The sequence below is a fragment of the Cherax quadricarinatus genome, chromosome 98 (assembly GCF_038502225.1).
Source record: "Cherax quadricarinatus isolate ZL_2023a chromosome 98, ASM3850222v1, whole genome shotgun sequence".
In the NCBI taxonomy this organism is placed as follows: Eukaryota; Metazoa; Arthropoda; class Malacostraca; order Decapoda; family Parastacidae; genus Cherax; species Cherax quadricarinatus.
Window position 1 is genome coordinate 6,845,390 of NC_091389.1, and position 23,602 is coordinate 6,868,991.

General features: G+C 39.1%; 1 protein-coding gene across 2 annotated transcripts in view; it reads left to right on the forward strand.

Moving 5' to 3' along the window:
- LOC128706592 (E3 ubiquitin-protein ligase TRIM32) overlaps window positions 1-22,200 on the forward strand; it is a 33,174-nt gene extending 10,974 nt beyond the window's left edge. The window contains exons 3-4 of one of the 2 annotated variants that reach the window (XM_053801533.2): window positions 6,721-6,876; window positions 18,166-22,200. In XM_053801533.2, coding sequence (XP_053657508.1) covers window positions 6,721-6,876; window positions 18,166-18,720 — 711 coding nt within the window. In that variant the 3' untranslated portion in view covers window positions 18,721-22,200. Of the gene's footprint in view, window positions 1-6,720; window positions 6,877-13,956; window positions 17,517-18,165 lie in introns of those variants that run through there. The other variant, XM_053801534.2, reaches the window with a different exon arrangement.
- The last annotated feature ends 1,402 nt before the right edge of the window (window positions 22,201-23,602 follow it).

Genomic DNA, 23,602 nt, shown 5'->3' on the forward strand with positions numbered 1-23,602 from the left:
AACAGGTAGTGTTTCTTTTATATTTACAGGTAGTGAGTTCCAGATTTTAGGGCCTTTTATGTGCATTGAGTTTTTGCATAGTGTGAGATGGACACGAGGAACATCAAAGAGTGATCTGTGCCTTGTGTTATGGTCATGTGTTCTGTTGAGGTTGGCAAGGAGATGTTTGAGGGGAGGGTTAATATCAGAGTTAAGTGTTCTATGTATGTAATAGGTGCAGTAATAAGTATGAATGTTTTGTATGGTGAATAGGTTTAGTGTATTGAATATTGGTGGAGTGTGCTGCCTATAGTGAGAATTTGTTATCATTCTAACTGCAGCCTTTTGTTGGGTAATTAGTGGTCTGAGATGGTTACTTGTTGTTGAGCCCCATGCACAAATTCCATAGGTGAGATAGGGGTAAATAAGAGAGTGATATAGGGCCAGGAGGGCTGACTGTGGAGCATAGTACCGTATCTTCGATAGTATGCCTACAGTCTTGGAAATTTTCTTAGAAATTTGTTGTATATGTGTATGAAATTTGAGTCTATTATCAAGGTGGATTCCTAAGAATTTTCCCTCTGTTAGCTTTGTGATAGGTGATCCGTTTATCATTATGTTAAGAGGGACATCTGTAGCTCTGTTACCAAACTGAATGAAGTAGGTTTTGTCAATGTTTAGTGTAAGTTTGTTAGTCCTCATCCAGGTAGATATTTTCTGTAATTCTGTATTTACAGTATTGGCTAGCGTGACTGGGCTCGGGTGGGAGAAGACGTATGTAGTGTCATCTGCAAATAGTGTGGGTTTGAGTAATTGCGAAGCATTTGGTAGGTCATTTATGTATAGGAGAAAGAGAAGAGGGCCAGGGACACTTCCCTGTGGGACACCAACTGTAATTGGTTGTGCAGAAGAGTTTGCCCCATTTGCATACACATATTGGCTTCTGTTGCTGAGGTATGACTTGAGGTAGTTGAGGGAGTGCCCTCTAATACCATAGTGTGACAATTTTACGTGGAGCAAGTCATGGTCAACTGTATCAAAAGCTTTACGTAAGTCAATGAAGATCCCCAGTGGGACTTCTTTTTTCTCTATTGCAGTGTATATATGTTCTAGCATGTGTATAATAGCATCATTAGTATTTTTATTTGGCCTGAATCCAAATTGGCAGGGGTTGAGTATGTTTTGGGAGATAAGGTAGGAGTAGATTCGTTTATGAATTAATTTTTCGAAGATTTTTGAGAGAGGGTGTAAGTTGGATATTGGCCTATAGTTATTCAACTCTGTTTGGTCTCCTCCTTTGTGGATCGGGGTGACCCTTGCTATTTTGAGTACTGTGGGGAAGGTGGAGGATTCAATGGATTTGTTAAAGAGTGTTGCAATGATTGGTGATAGCACTTGTGACACTTTTTTGTATATAAAGGGTGGTAAGGTATTTAAATCTCCTGCCTTGTTTTTTAGCGTGTTGATAATAAGGGAGACTTCGTATGGGTTAGTCGGAGCTAGGAACAGTGTGTTCGGGTAGTTGCCAGTGAGGTAGTCATTTGGTGGGGTATCTGAGCTTGGGATTTTATTGGCAAGGTTTTGTCCTATAGTGGAGAAGAAGTCATTGAGTCTGTTTGCTGTTTCTGTTGGTGGGAGTTGGGGTTCATCTGATTTTGCTAATTTTATTTCGCTATTTCGTGATATCTTTTTTGTTCCTAGAATTTCTGATAGGGTTTTCCAGGTCTTTTTTATATCACCTCGTAAGTTGGATAATCTGTTCTCATAATACAATTTTTTTGCCCTTCTTATCAGGCTGGTTAGGATTGACGAGTAACGTTTTGTTTGGTCTCTGGTTATGTGACCCATTCTGTACTGTTTTTCATATTGGTGTTTTGTATTTATGGATTTGAGAATGCTGGGTGTTAACCAGGGACTGTTCAGTCTCTTAGCTGTCATCTGTTTAGTTTTTTTAGGGCAGTGCTTGTTATAGAGGTATTGGGTCTTTTTTTAGAAAATTATTAATACATTCGTCAATATCTGTATAGATTTCTAGCTCAGTGTGCCAGTCAATGTTTGCTACTGCTGTTGTGAAGTTATTAATGGCTGCCTCATTGTGAAGTCTGAAGGTGACTTTAGTAGTGTCTTGGGGTAATTTACCAAGAGTTGTTATGAGAAAAGTAGGGTAGTGGTCTGTGGTATTATCTGTAATTATGCCTGATTTTAAAGGGGATATGGTGTTGGTCCAGATGTGGTCAAGTAGGGAAACACTAGTCTCTGTAACTCTTGTAGGTTTTGTTACTGTTGGTAGCAACATACAGTTACTCATTGTGTTTGTGAATTCAGTAACGTGTGGGTCCTGGTCTTGCAGGAGATTTATATTGAAGTCACCTGAGAGTAGTAAGTGATCTTTGTTCATGCGTGCATCAGTTATCATACTTCCTAGGTTTTGACTAAATTGGCTAATGTTTGACTGTGGAACTCTGTAAATGTTTATCAATGTGAGAGGTTTTTGTAGGTATTTGGATTTGAATTTGGCTATTATATATTCCCCATGTTCATCCCTTGTGCAAGTATTAGTGATACATTCTAGTTGGTCTGAGTAGTATATGGCTGTGCCACCCCCTTGTTGATCTGGCCTACAGTTGTGTATGGCTGTGTAACCAGGAATGGCATAGACATCTGTACTATCAGGCTTTAGCCAGGTTTCAGTTAGTGTAATGATGGACATATTGGCATGTAAGGAATTTAGTAATGCTATGAGGTAATCGTAATGCTTGCTTAAAGATCTGATTTTATTTTTTTTTATTATCACACCGGCCGATTCCCACCAAGGCAGGGTGGCCCGAAAAAGAAAAACTTTCACCATCATTCACTCCATCACTGTCTTGCCAGAAGGGTGCTTTACACTACAGTTTTTAAACTGCAACATTAACACCCCTCCTTCAGAGTGCAGGCACTGTACTTCCCATCTCCAGGACTCAAGTCCGGCCTGCCGGTTTCCCTGAATCCCTTCATAAATGTTACTTTGCTCACACTCCAACAGCACGTCAAGTATTAAAAACCATTTGTCTCCATTCACTACTATCAAACACGCTCACGCATGCCTGCTGGAAGTCCAAGCCCCTCGCACACAAAACCTCCTTTACCCCCTCCCTCCAACCCTTCCTAGGCCGACCCCTACCCCGCCTTCCTTCCACTACAGACTGATACACTCTTGAAGTTATTCTGTTTCGCTCCATTCTCTCTACATGTCCGAACCACCTCAACAACCCTTCCTCAGCCCTCTGGACAACAGTTTTGGTAATCCCGCACCTCCTCCTAACTTCCAAACTACGAATTCTCTGCATTATATTCACACCACACATTGCCCTCAGACATGACATCTCCACTGCCTCCAGCCTTCTCCTCGCTGCAACATTCATCACCCACGCTTCACACCCATATAAGAGCGTTGGTAAAACTATACTCTCATACATTCCCCTCTTTGCCTCCAAGGACAAAGTTCTTTGTCTCCACAGACTCCTAAGTGCACCACTCACTCTTTTTCCCTCATCAATTCTATGATTCACCTCATCTTTCATAGACCCATCCGCTGACACGTCCACTCCCAAATATCTGAATACGTTCACCTCCTCCATACTCTCTCCCTCCAATCTGATATTCAATCTTTCATCACCTAATCTTTTTGTTATCCTCATAACCTTACTCTTTCCTGTATTCACCTTTAATTTTCTTCTTTTGCACACCCTACCAAATTCATCCACCAATCTCTGCAACTTCTCTTCAGAATCTCCCAAGAGCACAGTGTCATCAGCAAAGAGCAGCTGTGACAACTCCCACTTTGTGTGTGATTCTTTATCTTTTAACTCCACGCCTCTTGCCAAGACCCTCGCATTTACTTCTCTTACAACCCCATCTATAAATATATTAAACAACCACGGTGACATCACACATCCTTGTCTAAGGCCTACTTTTACTGGGAAAAAATTTCCCTCTTTCCTACATACTCTAACTTGAGCCTCACTATCCTCGTAAAAACTCTTCACTGCTTTCAGTAACCTACCTCCTACACCATACACTTGCAACATCTGCCACATTGCCCCCCTATCCACCCTGTCATACGCCTTTTCCAAATCCATAAATGCCACAAAGACCTCTTTAGCCTTATCTAAATACTGTTCACTTATATGTTTCACTGTAAACACCTGGTCCACACACCCCCTACCTTTCCTAAAGCCTCCTTGTTCATCTGCTATCCTATTCTCCGTCTTACTCTTAATTCTTTCAATTATAACTCTACCATACACTTTACCAGGTACACTCAACAGACTTATCCCCCTATAATTTTTGCACTCTCTTTTATCCCCTTTGCCTTTATACAAAGGAACTATGCATGCTCTCTGCCAATCCCTAGGTACCTTACCCTCTTCCATACATTTATTAAATAATTGCACCAACCACTCCAAAACTATATCCCCACCTGCTTTTAACATTTCTATCTTTATCCCATCAATCCCGGCTGCCTTACCCCCTTTCATTTTACCTACTGCCTCACGAACTTCCCCCACACTCACAACTGGCTCTTCCTCACTCCTACAAGATGTTATTCCTCCTTGCCCTATACACGAAATCACAGCTTCCCTATCTTCATCAACATTTAACAATTCCTCAAAATATTCCTTCCATCTTCCCAATACCTCTAACTCTCCATTTAATAACTCTCCTCTCCTATTTTTAACTGACAAATCAATTTGTTCTCTAGGCTTTCTTAACTTGTTAATCTCACTCCAAAACTTTTTCTTATTTTCAACAAAATTTGTTGATAACATCTCACCCACTCTCTCATTTGCTCTCTTTTTACATTGCTTCACCACTCTCTTAACCTCTCTCTTTTTCTCCATATACTCTTCCCTCCTTGCATCACTTCTACTTTGTAAAAACTTCTCATATGCTAACTTTTTCTCCCTTACTACTCTCTCTACATCATCATTCCACCAATCGCTCCTCTTCCCTCCTGCACCCACTTTCCTGTAACCACAAACTTCTGCTGAACACTCTAACACTACATTTTTAAACCTACCCCATACCTCTTCGACCCCATTGCCTATGCTCTCATTAGCCCATCTATCCTCCAATAGCTGTTTATATCTTACCCTAACTGCCTCCTCTTTTAGTTTATAAACCTTCACCTCTCTCTTCCCTGATGCTTCTATTCTCCTTGTATCTATTCTCCTTGTAGTTAAATATAGTTATGTTGTTGTTGGCACTGAGAAGTGCCTTTGATTGTTCTGCAGTGTAGTAATTACAGTTACTGTTTGATTCATTTAAGTCATTAAATAAGAGGTTGGTATCAGGATCAATGCTTGTAATCATAAGATTTGTAGTGAATCTATAGTTAGAATTAAGTATAAAACAAAGTAAATAGTCTTAAGCTAAAAAATAGCACCTGAATTATTTAACAAATGTAAAATAATGAGCTAAGGTAGTTTTGGAATATAATGGCAAAGTTGTGAACTTATTCTACTTTAGCACCTGAGAATAGCACCTTGATTATTTTAACAATTGTGAATGTATAAACTAGGGTAGTTATATAAAGCTAAAATAAAGGAGAAAATATATGAGGGACTAAAATTAAGTAATGGTAAACAAAGTTAAATGGACAGGTGGTCACTATGAAATAATATTGGTTTAGGAGTAAGATCTGATTTGTAATATTAAATAAATTGAGCAGTTTATTGCACAATAAAAGTAAAAAAAATGAGGTAGTTGGTACTAGCTAGCAAAAGATAGTTTTGGTACTTGCAAAAAAGTAATTGGAATATACACTAATTGCATACACAATAAAAAGTGACTAAAAAACAAGTAGTGATAAACAAAATTAAATGGACAGGTAAGAATAATGAATATTATTAATTTGGAGTAAGATTTGACTTGTAATTTAAAATTATGAGCAATTTATAGTAGTAAGAAAGAAGTATAGAGTATTGGAGGTATTTCATTAGCTAGTGATGAAAAATAATAAAAATAATAATGTACAATATAATAGTAACGTACACTATATGCACCACACGTATATATGTATTAAGGGCACTTATCTAATCTGTTACAAAAATGTCAGCTTTTCTAAGGAAGGTAGAGAAATCGTGTTCATTTGAGATAGTATATTGTTGTCCTGTTGATGTTTTCCTTACTAGTATTTTCCCATCTCGCGTGAAACACTGATGTATTTTGTTTTCCTGTTTAAGTTTTCTCAGCCTGAACAGAAGGTTTTGACGTTTTTTTGTTAGACACTCATTTATGTACACTCCTTCCTGATATTATGCACAATAATGATATATTGATATTATGCACAGTAATGATATACACCTACCATCCGACTTACGACCAAGTTCAGTTCCGAGAAACCGGTCGTAAGTCAAAATGGTCGTAAGTCGAACTTTACTACTGAATATCAACAAAACATTTTTGTAATGACTTTATTTTATTGTTTTATTTTGGTATTTCATGTTTTACTTTACTTTTTATGTTGTTAGTACTGTGTTTTATACTGTAAGGTTTAGGATAAACACTGTGTACAACACAAATACTGGTTTATTTCCCAGAAATTTGGCAAAAAAAACAGTCGTAAGTCGAGTGGTCGTAAGTCGGATGGTAGAATATATTGATATTATACACAATAATGATTTATTGATATTATACACAATACAAAAGATTCTCATTATGTTTATAAGGCGTAGACTTACTGTAGTGTCCTTACAGTCCTTGAAGGAGAGACTGAAAGTTTCCCAGTCCATGTACGCCGTACAAGAGAAGGGTGGCAGGACACGGTGGGCGAAGCTCAGCATCAACGAAAAAAATTTGCTCATCCATGCCCTGGACGACATCCCGCCGCCCATTGGAGCGACACTGCTACCGGTATGGAACTTTTTTTTTTTTTTTTTATGAATACAAATGCAGGTGGCCTTTGACTTAGGATGGTTTGACTTTTCGATGGTACAAACGCAATTACTTTGGAGGTGACACTTAAGATAATTACCCAACATGAAGGTGACTAAGTCCATAACTTGTATTCACTAATTGACTTTTCAGTACTGGTATTTAGTTATAATAATTATTTATTTACCTATTCAGTGACAGTAGTTATTAATTTATTTATTTAGCACATCACATTCATATTTAATTTGTATATTTTCAACTTACAATAGCTCCATCGGAGAGTAACTCCATCATAAGCCAAGGACCGCTGTGCAGGAGGGTCTCACTTATACAGCAGGTTAGGTTCCTGGCTACTGCTTTAAGCTAAAATCGCTGTAAAGTGAAGCAGGAATTTTTTTCACTTTCAAATGCATATGAAGGCCTGATATTATGTGCAGTAGAGCTAGGCCTAAAAAAAAAAAAAAAAGATTCAGAGACCCAGAGCTCACTAAGGTTGTAATCAGACTGAATAAAATGGCGTCAGACGCTCGGCTGTTGAACCAAGAAACGTCAAATGATAAAGGAGTATAATTGAAACCCGCTGAATCAGCAGGATGCCATAAAGCACAACACCGCAGAGCACAACGCCATAAAGCACAACACCACAGAGCACAACGCCATAAAGCACAACACCGCAGAGCACAATGCCATAAAGCACAACACCGCAGAGCACAACGCCATAAAGCACAACACCGCAGAGCACAACGCCATAAAGCACAACATCGCAGAGGACAACACCATAAAGCAACACCGCAGAGCACAACACCATAAAGCACAGTGCTGTAAAGCAGGGCCCCCTTGTGTGAATTTTTTATTCCTTTTATGCATTATAAAAGAATTATTAACACTTTGGCTGTTTCCCACCAAGGCAGCGGTGACCCGCAAAAGAAGAAACGCTTTCACCATCACTCACTCCATCACTGTCTTGCCAGAGGCGTACCTACACTACAGTTGAAAAAATGCAACATATCTCGACCACTCCTTGAGAGTGCAGGCACTGTACTTTCCACCTCCAGGACTCAAGTCTGGCTAACACAGTCTCTCCTCACTTAACGACAGAGTTCCACTGGTAGGTCGGTAAGCAAATTAGTCGTTAAGCGAGGAGCAGACTGTACTGGTAGTGGGTTTGTGTCAACCATCATTAGATATTTTTTAATGTTACTTTCGCACTATTTATAACATTTTTAGTATATTTTTAAATGTTTATACAGCAGTGTACTCTATACAATGGACCCCCGCTTTACAATCACCTCCCAATGCGACCAATTATGTAAGTGTATTTATGTAAGTGCGTTTGTACGTGTATGTTTGGGGGTCTGAAATGGACTAATGTACTTCACAATATTCCTTATGGGAACAAATTCGTTCAGTACTGGCACCCGAACATACTTCTGGAATGAAATAATATCGTAAACCGGGGCTCCACTGTACTCTTAATTACCTTGTACTGCCAAATAACCTCTAGTATAACTACCAGTGCAATATTGTAATAAACAGAATAGAGCAAATCAGCTCTAATATACATAAGTTTGCATATTGGTTGGAGAGCTGGTCGTAACTCTGAGTGATCTGTAAACGAGTATGTCGCTAAGTGAGGGAGGGCTGTATAGTTTACATGTAATAAAATATAGTTAGGCATAAAATAAAGTCGTTGGCATGCTGTGCATTTCTAGCAGACTAATGCTGCTGTTTACACAATACTTAAGACTATCATAGCTTATTAAGTATTAGTTTTTAATTGTACAAGGTATCTCTGTGAATAGTGGTTATTTTTTTTTTATTGACACATCGGCTGTCTCCCACCAAGGCAGGGTGACCCGGAAAAGAAGAAATGCTGTCATCATCATTCACTCCATCACTGTCTTGCCAGAGGCGTGCCCTACACTAGTTATAAAACTGCAACTTATCGACACTCATCCTTCAGAGTGCAGGCACTGGTACTATTTTAAAAGTATGCATTAACTTTTTAGGGGTCTGTGCCATAATATTACACACAGGAGAATGCGTTACTAGCACCTTGCTCCCAGCATTTAGTAATTTATACAGGAGAATGCGTTACTAGCACCTTGCTCCCAGCATTTAGTAATTTATACAGGAGAATGCGTTACTAGCACCTTGCTCCCAGCATTTAGTAATTTATACAGGAGAAAGTGTTACTAGCACCTTGCTCCCAGCATTTAGTAATTTATACAGGAGAAAGTGTTACTAGCACCTTGCTCCCAGCATTTAGTAATTTATACAGGAGAAAGTGTTACTAGCACCTTGCTCCCAGCATTTAGTAATTTATACAGGAGAATGCGTTACTAGTGCCTTGCTCCCAGCATTTAGTAATTTATACAGGAGAAAGTGTTACTAGCACCTTGCTCCCAGCATTTAGTAATTTATACAGGAGAAAGTGTTACTAGCACCTTGCTCCCAGCATTTTAGTTGCCTATTACATGGCTTATGCAAGAAGAATTTTTCTCCAGTTTTCCTTAGAGCAGAGCAAGTATGTCTCTCCTTTTTTGTAGTAAACGGAACAAAATCCGGCATCAGTGAAGTAAAAAACTCAGTGCCCCAAGGCACTGTCCTGGCACCTCTGCTGTTTCTTATCCTCACAGCAGACATAGATAAAAACACCAGTTACAGTTTTGTATTATCAGTTGTCAATGACACTAAAATAAGCACGTAAGTCACTTTGGCTGAAGACACTGGAAAATTATAGGAAGTTATAAGTAGTGTTCTGCAGTGCAGAACAATGTGACGTTCAGTGGTGATAAGTTCCAGCTGCTTATGTGTGGGAAGAATGAAGAACTCAAAAGGAACACTGTATACAAAACTCTACAGGGTCACCAAATAGAGCAAAAGGAACACATGAAAGACTTGGGAATAATTCTGTCAGTGGACCTTTCTTCCAAAGACCATAACAAGATAAAGATCACGACAGCCAGGAGGATGATTGGGTGGGTAATCAGAACCTTCAAAACAAGGGAAATAATGCTAATGGTGACGCACTTCAAACGACTAGTGTTCCCTCATTTAGAATATTGCTCAGTGCTGATGGCCCTGTTCAAGGCAGGAGAAATATCAGAGCTGGAACAAATACAGATTGTTTATGGCCCACATAGAGCCAGTAAAGCATTTAAATTACTGGGAACACCTTAAATCTTAAGCATGTGCTCATTGGAGCGGAGGAGAGAGAGAGATACATGATAACATATACCTGGAAAGTACTCAAGGTCCTGGTCCCAAATCTGCCATAACAACATACTGGAGTGAGAGATATGGGAGGAAATGCAAAATAAACCCAGTGAGGAGCAGGGGTGCAGTGGGGACAATAAGGGAACACTGTATCAACATCCGGGGTCCCAGATTATTCAACATCTTACCAGAAGATATCAGAAACACTGCTGGAACAAGTGTAGAAGTCTTCAAGAGGAAACTGGACAAGTATCTTCACCAGGTGCCAGATCAACCAGGCTGTGATGGATATGTGGGGCAGTGGGCCTCCAGCAGCAACAGCCTGGTTGACCAGGCAAGCACCAGATAAGCCTGGCCCATGGCCAGGCTCCAGGAGTGGAAAAACTCTGGAAACTCATCAAAGGTATATCAAAGCAGAGGTATCATTTTTTATTAAGATATAACTGTGCCATCGATAATGTGATGCCCTCATGGAGGGTAGCATAGTGCTGAAAAGCTCTTAATCCAAGGAATTGGAAGTAACTTTCCCTTGGATCAAAGCCGATTGCCTCATCTCCCTCACCATTGTAAACCTTAAAGAAAAAGGAGACTAAAAAATGTCAATTCTGTGGCTGGAACAATTTGCCAAAAATCTGCCCTCAGAGAGCAAACTTATTGTGATGTTTTGGTTCACCCTGTACCATTGTCAAGTCACAGCTGGGGAGAGAAAACTTGAGAAGGTCAAAGTACACATACATTTGCCTCTGCTGTTGTAGTCTTAATGTGAATTAACATTGATGACTGCTATAAAATACCAACAAGTTGATGAGTAAGATGCATGGCTCACGAAATTGTAATGATACAATTGCAAACAAACCGTGAATTCAATCTCCACCTGTACCGTGGTTAGTAAGATTCACGTACAACAGTGGATTTGGGTTTGACAAGGACCTGCCAAGTATAGGTCAGTAGACCTGCTGCAGTGCTCCTCCACTCTTATGTTCTTCACTGAAGCTCAACTGTTGCATGTGTGTCTTAGTCATTGACTTAACATTGTCCAGTTGCACCGAGACAGGAAAAATACTTGTATATGGTTATGAGTATTTACTGTATACAGTGGACCCTCGCATAACGATCACCTCCGAATGCGACCAATTAAGTAAGTGTATTTATGTAAGTGCGTTTGTACGTGTATGTTTGGGGGTCTGAAATGGACTAATCTACTTCACAATATTCCTTATGGGAAGAAATTCGGTCAGTACTGGCACCTGAACATACTTCTGGAGTGAAAAAATATCGTTAACCGGGGGTCCACTGTACTCTGGTCCTTCTCTATTTTTCTCGCCTCAGTGTGACTTGACAATGGTCCATGTCAGAACCAAACATCATCACAAAGTTCCTCTCCCAAGTGCGGGATTTTGATGTATTGCCAAGATAGGGCAACCCCCAAAAAAAAAACACTTAACCATCATTCATTGAATTACTGTCTTCACAGGATTGGATATACGTATGGTATGTCCCAGGAAAGATTTAATGGAGGGGGTGAAGGTGGTTTTGAATGCTAGGGCCTTGAGCATTCTACAGGCATGTGTGTGTGTGTGTGTGTGTGTGTATGTATGTATGTATGTATGTATGTATGTATGTATGCTGGGGGTGGGTGTTTGGTGGAGTAATTTGATGTACTATACTGTACTCTTGGAGTGTGAGCAAGGTAACATTTACGAAGGGATTCAGGGGATTTGAAATCCCTAGATAGCTGGACTCAGTTCTGTAGGTGGGAAGTACAGTACCTGTACTCTGAAAGATGAGTGAGAATGTTACAGTACTGGAGGTGGGAAGTACAATACATGTACTCTGAAGGATGAGTGAGAATGTTACAGTACTGGATGTGGGAAGTGCAGTGCCTGTACTCTGAAGGATGAGTGAGAATGTTACAGTACTGGAGGTGGGAAGTACAGTGCCTGTACTCTGAAGGATGAGTGAGAATGTTACAGTACTGGAGGTGGGAAGTACAGTACCTGTACTCTGAAGGATGAGTGAGAATGTTACAGTACTGGAGGTGGGAAGTACAGTACCTGTACTCTGAAGGACAAGTGAGGATGTTACAGTACTGGAGGTGGGAAGTACAGTACCTGTACTCTGAAGGACGAGTGAGGATGTTACAGTACTGGAGGTGGGAAGTACAGTGCCTGTACTCTGAAGGATGAGTGAGAATGTTACAGTACTGGAGGTGGGAAGTACAGTGCCTGTACTCTGAAGGATGAGTGAGAATGTTACAGTACTGGAGGTGGGAAGTACAGTACCTGTACTCTGAAGGACGAGTGAGAATGTTACAGTACTGGAGGTGGGAAGTACAGTACCTGTACTCTGAAGGATGAGTGAGGATGTTACAGTACTGGAGGTGGGATGTACAGTGCCTGTACTCTGAAGGATGAGTGAGAATGTTACAGTACTGGAGGTGGGAAGTACAGTACCTGTACTCTGAAGGACGAGTGAGAATGTTACAGTACTGGAGGTGGGAAGTACAGTACCTGTACTCTGAAGGACGAGTGAGAATGTTACAGTACTGGAGGTGGGAAGTACAGTACCTGTACTCTGAAGGATGAGTGAGAATGTTACAGTACTGGAGGTGGGAAGTACAGTACCTGTACTCTGAAGGACAAGTGAGAATGTTACAGTACTGGAGGTGGGAAGTACAGTACCTGTACTCTGAAGGACGAGTGAGGATGTTACAGTACTGGAGGTGGGAAGTACAGTACCTGTACTCTGAAGGATGAGTGAGAATGTTACAGTACTGGAGGTGGGAAGTACAGTACCTGTACTCTGAAGGACGAGTGAGGATGTTACAGTACTGGAGGTGGGAAGTACAGTACCTGTACTCTGAAGGATGAGTGAGAATGTTACAGTACTGGAGGTGGGAAGTACAGTACCTGTACTCTGAAGGATGAGTGAGAATGTTACAGTACTGGAGGTGGGAAGTACAGTACCTGTACTCTGAAGGACGAGTGAGGATGTTACAGTACTGGAGGTGGGAAGTACAGTACCTGTACTCTGAAGGATGAGTGAGAATGTTACAGTACTGGAGGTGGGAAGTACAGTACCTGTACTCTGAAGGACGAGTGAGGATGTTACAGTACTGGAGGTGGGAAGTACAGTACCTGTACTCTGAAGGATGAGTGAGAATGTTACAGTACTGGAGGTGGGAAGTACAGTACCTGTACTCTGAAGGACGAGTGAGGATGTTACAGTACTGGAGGTGGGAAGTACAGTACCTGTACTCTGAAGGATGAGTGAGAATGTTACAGTACTGGAGGTGGGAAGTACAGTACCTGTACTCTGAAGGACGAGTGAGGATGTTACAGTACTGGAGGTGGGAAGTACAGTACCTGTACTCTGAAGGATGAGTGAGAATGTTACAGTACTGGAGGTGGGAAGTACAGTACCTGTACTTTGAAGGACGAGTGAGAATGTTACAGTACTGGAGGTGGGAAGTACAGTACCTGTACTCTGAAGGACGAGTGAGAATGTTACAGTACTGGAGGTGGGAAGTACAGTACCTGTACTCTGAAGGACGAGTGAGAATGTTACAGTACTGGAGGTGGGAAGTACAGTACCTGCACTCTGAAGGATGAGTGAGAATGTTACAGTACTGGAGGTGGGAAGTACAGTACCTGTACTCTGAAGGACGAGTGAGAATGTTGTGATTTAAATTTAAGGGTCGTGTGATCTGGACACTTCCAGCAAGACAAATATTTTTTGGGTCACTTTACCTCAGTAGGAAGTAGATGATATGGTACTATTTAAAAATAAAAAAAATAGTCTCCAAAAATCTTGCACAATGTTTCTCGCTCTCTCTTGCAGTTGGATAGCGTCACGGCAGGGATGTCTCCAAATAAACCGTCAGCATTTCTTGACGTGACGATCCAGCAGCGCCTGGAAGGCAACGTGTACATGACGATGTTTGGAGTTACTCCACGGAGCCAGAATTTCTTGTTGCTGTGTTCAGGAGCTCTGGGCCCATGCTTTAAGGGCTTGCAACTCAAATCGTCAGATATCGGAGAGGGCAAACCCAAATTATCCATAGTGCTACTAGGGCCCTTCCCCAACGGCCAAGACTGTCCTCCCCTCGTCGAGGGAATCACAGACGGGGGTAGCTACAACAGCAACATATACCCCGGACTCATCACCGGCTATCCGGCAGATCATTCAAGCTCGGCCTTTCAGATAATGCTGGAAGACATGGTTGGCTTCACCTATGATTACGCTTTTGGCAGTGTCACGAGTGGTCTCGCAGTTATCCAGTCAGTTCATCGTGAAGTTAAGGGCAATTTCAGAGAAGCGTTAATTAGCGACTGTGGACTCATTGTTCCGCTCGCTTAACAGTTACCAAAACTGTTAACAGTATGACATTTTTAATTTGAATGACCATTTTATATCAAATTGAGGGTGGGTGGATCATTGAAGGAGGGTAGGTCATTGAGGGTGGGGTGTTTGCAGTTTATGGCTGGACTTGAGTCCTGGAAGTGTGAAGTACAGTACCTTCACTCTGAAGGATGAGTGAGAATGTTACAGTACTGGAGGTGGGAAGTACAGTACCTGTACTCTGAAGGATGAGTGAGAATGTTACAGTACTGGAGGTGGGAAGTACAGTACCTGTACTCTGAAGGATGAGTGAGAATGTTACAGTACTGGAGGTGGGAAGTACAGTACCTGTACTCTGAAGGATGAGTGAGAATGTTACAGTACTGGAGGTGGGAAGTACAGTACCTGTACTCTGAACGGGAAGATAGGAATGAGGTGTAATACCAGCACACTTCTGACAAAACAGTGACTGAACAAACGATGGTAAAAGTATTTCCTCTCAGGTCGCCCTGCTTAACCCGTAAACGGTCCAAACGTACATATACGTTCACTACCGTACTGCCCCAACTTTTTTGAGAAAAAAAACATTGTTGTTTTTTAACCCTTAAACGGTCCAAACAGATTGACATTCAAATTCGTAGCTACAAAAGTAGATCTGTTTTTTTTTTATGTATTTTCAAATATAAAAAAAAATAATGTAGATAAAAGTTTTTTTACACGTTTTCAAATGTAAAACAAAAAAAAGACCTACATTTTTTTACATACTTTCAGATGTTGAAAAAACGTATATATACGTTTGGAGCGTTTAAGGGTTAATAGGAAAAAAGAGCATATGGTGCCCAGGCATCTCCAATTATTTTAATATGGTGCACAGTGAGTGCTCACACCCATTCTCACATGTCTAGGCGACTCAGGCTTATCTTGGCAATGTTAAATGTAGGACACATAAAACGTATATATACGTTTGGGGCACTAGCGGTAAAAATGTATATACAGTGGAACCTCAAAAATCAAACTTTCTTCAGTCGAGAAGGCTGTCCAAGTTCCGTTACCGAATGAATTTATTCCCATCAGGAATAATGTAAATTAGATTAGTCCATTTCAAACCCTCAAAAATACACTTATAAAAGCACTTACAAAAATACACTTACATAATTGGTTGAGTTGGGAGCAGTTCGATTTTTGAGGTTCCACTGTATACGTTTGGACCATTTACAGGTTAAAAAAAAAAAGTTGATTTTTGAACATTGTTGTACAGCATTGAAAATTAAATACACATAACTGTAAGTAGAATAAAAACTATTTTTATGTCTTTGTATAAATATTAAGTTTTTTGATGAATGAGATGAATATTTGAGTCTTGGTGAATTTCCTCTATTTCTTGAGAGTTGTGTATAATACAATACAGTTTTATGTCCTTAATGCAGTATGCAAAATGTAGGTGAGTATATCACAAGGTTGAGAGGGCGTATAGTTTGATAAAACCCTCTACAATATACACACAAATACAAATGTAAATTTGTATTTGACAATGACAAGTTTATTTTATCATGATACGGTGGTACCTCAAGTTACGAACTTAATTCCTTCCAGAACGGAGTTCGAATGCCGTTACCGAACGAATTTGTTCCCATAAGGAATAATGTAAATTAAATTAGTCCATTTCAGATCCCCAAAACTGCACTTATAAAAGCACTTACAAAAATACACTTACATAATTGTTAAGTTGGGAGCTGTTCGAAATTCGGGGCACCACTGTATGAATTTGTATTTGACAATGTCAAGTTTGTACAAAGGAAAGATGGTTGACTCAAACTCACTGCCATTATAGTATGCTCCTCACTTAGCGACGAATTCGTTTATTGACATGGTCTTAGGATCGGAACTCCGTCGTTAAGTGAGGAGAAGCTGTATTACAATTTGTTTGTATACTGCAGTGTATACTAGTATGCAATGTACACCTGCCTGTGACACAGGTATGGTAGTCATGACCTGTCACAGGTGTACAATGCTAGTACAGATGGTCCTTGACGTACAATATTTCAATATTATGATGGTGTGGCAGCAATTACTTTAGAGATGAATCTTAAGATAATTACGCAGCACAAAGGTGGTAAGCCCCTAACTTGCATTTGTTTATTGGCTTTTCAATATTGGTATTTAGTTAGCTACAGTTATTATTTGTTTATTTACTTATTTATTTAGCATATATTTATATTCAGCTTACGATATTTTCAACTTACGATGAGTTCGTCAGAACGTAACGCCATCGTAAGTTGAGGACCGTCTGTTGTTGTTATTTCTTAATGGACATTGCTTCACTTCTTTGAATCAAACCTGAATACCTCCCATTCCCCATGACATTGTATGACCCCTATGGATTTAGTGCTCCCCATGATTGTAATAATATTTCAACGGATGTCAGTTTGCTTCATCGACTGCATGCGTCAACCTTCCTTCAATGTCCTGTCATCATTGCTAATGATTGTTAATGGTTCAACCTTTTCTCCAGAGTTGGGGGGGTATGACACCCCAGCCTAGTTTTCCATTTCTTGGAAGCTGCATGACCCTTGTGGGTTTAATGCTTCCTGGTGACCATTATTATTATTATTATGTAATTATAAATTTTTAATCATTGTTAATTATTATTATTATTACTATTATTAAAATTACTATTATTATTATTATTACTAATTATTATTTTTATATTATGATAATTTCCACCCATTCTCGGCACTGTATTAGTGGGTCGATGATTTTCCCATGCGGCCCTTATGGGTTTACAGCTCTCTTGTGAAGACACAGTCAACTTCCCCGTAAAGACCTATGTAGTGTGAGTGACGCAAATGCGATTGAAACAAGTACATACATCCAGAACTGAAAAGTCAAAGTAGTAAATTATGAGATTTTTTATTTGTCTTTTTCAAATGCTTTCTCAAAAAACACACACTATAGAGGAGCTTTATAAGAGCACTGACTGTATATAGTGGAGCTTTATAAGAGCACTGACTGTATATAGTGGAGCTTTATAAGAGCACTGACTGTATATAGTGGAGCTTTATAAGAGCACTGGCTGTATATAGTGGAGCTTTATAAGAGCACTGACTGTATATAGTGGAGCTTTATAAGAGCACTGACTGTATATAGAGGAGCTTTATAAGAGCACTGACTGTATATAGTGGAGCTTTATAAGAGCACTAACTATATAGTAGAGCTTTATAAGAGCACTGACTGTATATAGTGGAGCTTTATAAGAGCACTGACTGTATATAGTGGAGCTTTATAAGAGCACTGACTGTATATAGTGGAGCTCTATAAGAGCACTGACTGTATATAGTGGAGCTTTATAAGAGCACTGACTGTATATAGTGGAGCTTTATAAGAGCACTGACTGTATATAGTGGAGCTTTATAAGAGCACTGACTGTATATAGTGGAGCTCTATAAGAGCACTGACTGTATATAGTGGAGCTTTATAAGAGCACTGACTGTATATAGTGGAGCTTTATAAGAGCACTGACTGTATATAGTGGAGCTTTATAAGAGCACTGACTGTATATAGTGGAGCTTTATAAGAGCACTGACTGTATATAGTGGAGCTTTATAAGAGCACTAACTGTATATAGTAGAGCTTTATAAGGGAATTGGGTATATATATAGGCAGTGCCTATAGGCCAGAATTATTTTTGTCAATCTCGTTCCATTCCAGTTTGACAGCCTTAGTCCTAACGGATACAGTGGAAGAGGATTCTTCGACATCGAGCTCGACGGAAAGGTGCAAGGCCGGATCTTCTTCTCGGTGCAACTCTATGAACTGCAGTCTCACAATTTCCTCCACTGCTGCACTGGCAAGTTTGGGGTCAGCTACAAAGGGTTGCCCATCGATTTCATCTACGAGATCAACGAGGATAATCACCAGATAGTGGAGGTCATCGGAGGGGAGGAGATAGGAGCGGACGACGACGACGACGGAATCCTCACTCCGCTGATGACCAGCCTCAGCGTGCCGGAATTGACGTACTGCCAAGCCATGACCAACACAAGGAGGATCCACCCAGGGTTGATGTGCGCCATCCCCATCGGCGATGGAACCTATCAACTGGCTGGCTTCAGGATCTATCTCTACTACGCTGGAGAGACCACGGATGACAACAGCTTTGGAACAGTCACCAATGGCGTGGGCATCCTCCGCTCTGTCTATTACAACAGCCGTGACAAAAATATAAAAATATCCGACTGTGGTATATTGAACTGTCTGTCTTGAGCCAGGACGATAATTTATTACAATATCTCTAACTCAAAAACAAATTTTTTTGTATTTTAAAAATTACTGTTACAATATTCGTAACTCATAAACAGTTATTATGGTATTTTTAATATTACTGTTACAATATCTGTAACTCAGAAACAATTTTTTTGGTGTTTTTAAAATTACTGTTACGATATCTGTAGCTCAAAAATTAAATTTTGGGAGGTATTTTCAAAATGACCAGCAGTGCTATATAACCCTTATGGGTTTAGTGCTTAGGTATGACTATAGTAATAATAATAATTTCAAAATTACCATTACGGTATCTGTTACTCAAAAAAAAAAAGGAATTTTTTTTGGGGGGGGGGTTTGTTTTTTCAACAAGTCGGCCATCTCCCACCGAGGCAGGGTGACCCAAAAAAGAAAGAAAATCCCCAAAAAGAAAATACTTTCATCATCATTCAACACTTTCACCACACTCACACATTATCACTGCTTTTGCAGAGGTGCTCAGAACACAACAGTTTAGAAGCATATACCTATAAAGATACACAACATATCCCTCCAAACTGCCAATATTTTTAAAATTACTGTTACGATATCTGTAACTCCAATTTTTTTTGGGATGGGGATTTTCAAAATTACTGTTTATTTTCATTCTGTGTAATAGCATAGACCTATGTAATACATTATATACATTATGGTCTCTTTTCAAAATTAAAATTTTTTTTTAAAGTTTTTATTCTAATTTACTCACAAAAAAATACAAGAGTTTTAAAAAAATATTAAAATTTTAATTTTTGTAAATGTCAGAAAATTGCTCAAAAATTTGGACGAGGAATTTTCTCTCATTTTTGGAATTTCAAAATTTTGGAAAAATCTGTATTGTACAGCATGGATTTTTTTTTTTTAATGAACAGATATTTTCCATATAGTAATGGAAATTTTGACGTTCTCCAGAAAATTTTTTATTCAAAAATTCCGAATTTACGCCCTGAAAAAAAAATTCTATACATTCGATTCTTTTTTGAGCTCCTCCATATATTGCGTCTTTTGCAAAGGCGACTGAAAATGCCCATCCAAAATTGAATGGCACATTGAAAGGCCTTCAAAATACCTTCTGTTCAATTTCGAATGCACTTTTTCAATCGCATTTCCAAAAAAAAAAAAAGATTATGGAGGGGTTTTATAAGAGAACCGCATGTAGTTTACATTTTTTCCGAAAAAAATTTTTTTTAGCGTGTATTTTGGGAATTTTTAAATATGGGTATACCCCAGGTATTTAGGGATATATTCCAGGTATTCAGAGGTATACTCCAGGTATACTGAAAAATGAGCTGAAGTCAGTGTATATACACTGAGAGGTGTTGGTCAATGTATATACATTGAGAGGTGTTGGTCACTGTATATACACTGAGGTATTTATCAGTTCATACAGAGATGTTTATAATTGTATATACATTGAGGGATGTTTATATACATTGTGAGATGTTTATCAGCACATATAAACTGAGGGGCATTAGTGTATATACAGAGAGATGTTTTAACTTTGTGTATATACACCACACCAAGAAGTGTGGATATACATTGTGTATATATGTAGTATGATGTATATGCAACATATACACTGGTTTACATTATTTGATATTTTAGGTATTATTCTTAACTGGTGGTATACAGGTGACCTGCAGTCTTAATGACCCTCTTGTAGTAGATGGACTTTAAATCCCATTAACCAACCAACCAGTCTTAATGACCCTGGTGTAGTAGATAGACTTTAAACCCCATTAACCAACCAACCAGTCTTAATGACCCTGGTGTAGTAGATAGACTTTAAACCCCATTAACCAACCAACCAGTCTTAATGACCCTGGTGTAGTAGATAGACTTTAAATCCCATTAACCAACCAACCAGTCTTAATGACCCTGGTGTAGTAGACTTTAAACCCCATTAACCAACCAACCAGTCTTAATGATCCTGGTGTGGTAGATAGACTTTAAACCCCATTAACCAACCAGCCAGTCTTAATGACCCTGGTGTAGTAGATAGACTTTAAACCCCAAACCAACCACTTAGCCTTAATGACCCTCGTGTAGCCCATCATTTTCTGAGCATCAGATCATATCAGATCCACCATCATATCTGTCAGATTAGGTTAATTCTGAATTAACCACCAGGTCCCCATCTTTCAAATATTTCAAGTTACAAACCTTTTTATTTACAGAAGTGCACTTTAAAAAGATACTTTTAGGGGGCACTTAAAGAACATTTTAGGACACCAAAACATTTTAGGGGGGCACTTAAAGAATATTTCAGGGGGACACTTTAAAAATATTTTAGGACACCAAAACATTTTAGGGGGGCACTTAAAGAATATTTCAGGGGGACACTAAAAATATTTTAGGACACTAAAACATTTTAGGGGGGCACTTAAAGTCTTTAAAGGGACAAAGAGAAATTTAGGGAACACTTAAAACTACTCAGACACATTACAAACATGTCTTCAACATGACCATCATGTGCTCTGTTGTTTCCTCGACAAACGGTTTGTCTCTTGAAACACGAGGGGCACCACTTGAATTTTCTTGGCTTTTCTTGGCCCCCCTCCCCCCCAGGTAACATTGTGCCTAGGGGGGGCACAGTGTTGCTGTGCCCGGGTAAACGCAGTTAATGGTAATGAAGCGCTTGTGTGGCGTGGAAGGATAAAAAAAAACATTCACTGCGCTTTACATTGTTTAGGGTTTTCTTGTAGATGAACTTCATTTAACGGGCTTGGGAAATACGGGACTGACTCCGCTGTTTTGGCCAATTAAAAAAAACGGTTAAAGTCCGTTTGTTGTGAAATTTGCCACTATTGTTGTGATCACAGTAAAAGACCCATTTTGATCCACTATAATACAAACTTTATCTCTATAAATTGGAATATTGTATACAGTCACTCCCCTGCTTACAAATAGGTTCAGTTCCAAGCTGTCGTTCATAAGTCTATGTATGTACACAGTATTATACAGTAGTGTAGTGTGTGTACGTATGAACACTGAGTATGTTAAAACCTAGTTTAAACATATACGTATGTGAACACAGGAAAAATACATTATTATGTCCACTTTTGTTAGCACTACCACCTGCATCACCACCCCTTTTGTGCTTAACTCAAATATATTGGGGGTATTCTAAATTGCAAGTAACACTGAATTTGTGGAGAGAGCACAGGCACACACAAGAACAGTCCTGCTAAAGTAACTTACTATGTATTTTTTGCATCTCGGTGCTTCCTGCAAAATGTTCATATTATCGAAAGTTTGCAGCACGAATGTTTGTATGTATGGGAGTCTCTGTATTATACATTTAAGGTGATTGATGTATACAGTGGACCCCCGCGTAACAATCACCTCCGAATGCGACCAATTATGTAAGTGTATTTATGTAAGTGCGTTTGTACATGTATGTTTGGGGGTCTGAAATGGACTAATCTTTTTTTTTTTTTTTTTTTTTTTTATTATCACACCGGCCGATTCCCACCAAGGCAGGGTGGCCCGAAAAAGAAAAACTTTCACCATCATTCACTCCATCACTGTCTTGCCAGAAGGGTGCTTTACACTACAGTTTTTAAACTGCAACATTAACACCCCTCCTTCAGAGTGCAGGCACTGTACTTCCCATCTCCAGGACTCAAGTCCGGCCTGCCGGTTTCCCTGAATCCCTTCATAAATGTTACTTTGCTCACACTCCAACAGCACGTCAAGTATTAAAAACCATTTGTCTCCATTCACTCCTATCAAACACGCTCACGCATGCCTGCTGGAAGTCCAAGCCCCTCGCACACAAAACCTCCTTTACCCCCTCACAATCTACCTCACAATATTCCTTATGGGAACAAATTCGGTCAGTACTGGCACCTGAACATACTTCTGGAGTGAAAAAATATCGTTAACCGGGGGCCCACTGTATTACTACTATATAGAAAGTCCCTTATTATACAGAGCATTTTAGGCATCCTTATAACTAAATTATTAGAAATAGCAGTCACCTGTAACTATCCTGTTAGTCCGCTAAATCAGAATTTTACAAACCACACCACGAGTGGGGGTTGAACTTGTGTGGAATGAGTCGTAAAACTCCAGGCCAGTGCATGAGCCACTGACCTGGAGTTTTACGACTCACTCGCCACAAGTTTAATCCCCGGCCATGGAATGATTTGTTTGTAATTATGCCATTGCAATTTTGTGAGAGTTTTACTGTTGTTGGGGGCAGTAATCATTATATTTTGTAGTCATCTGTATATCACAAGTCTTGAACAGGTTTTGAACACGTTTGAAACAGATTTTAAACTTAAAACTGTTCCTTACACATCAATTTTTTTTTTTATTTTTTTGTTTTTTTTTTTTTTTTTTTTTTTTTTTTTTTTTTTTTTTTTTTTTTTTTTTATTTTGAATTGCTGTGTAATGAGCATTTTTTATGCTTTAAAAATATTGTTTATGGCAATAATAAAATATAAAAAATCATGTAAACATGATTAAATAAACTTTGAATTGTCATTAATCTTAATTTTACTTATAAAAGATTATTTTTTGTGTTGATAATCAAATACAAACCTGCTTTTTTTTTTTTTTTTTTTTATTTAAATGAGAATTTTGATACTTTAGTATCAAACTTTTTAAATTATTGTTAAAAACTGAGAATTTTCTTACTTTAGGTCAAACTTTCTTAACCCTTAAACTGTCCAAACGCAGATCTACGTTTACGCACGTAGTGCTCTGACCTTGATTTTCTCCATAAGAAACAATGTAAAAAAATACGTAGATCTACGTTTGGACAGTTTAAGGGTTAAATTTGTTAAAAATTTAAGTGATATAATTCTGTTAATTTAGGTCAAACTTTCTTAAATTTATGTTA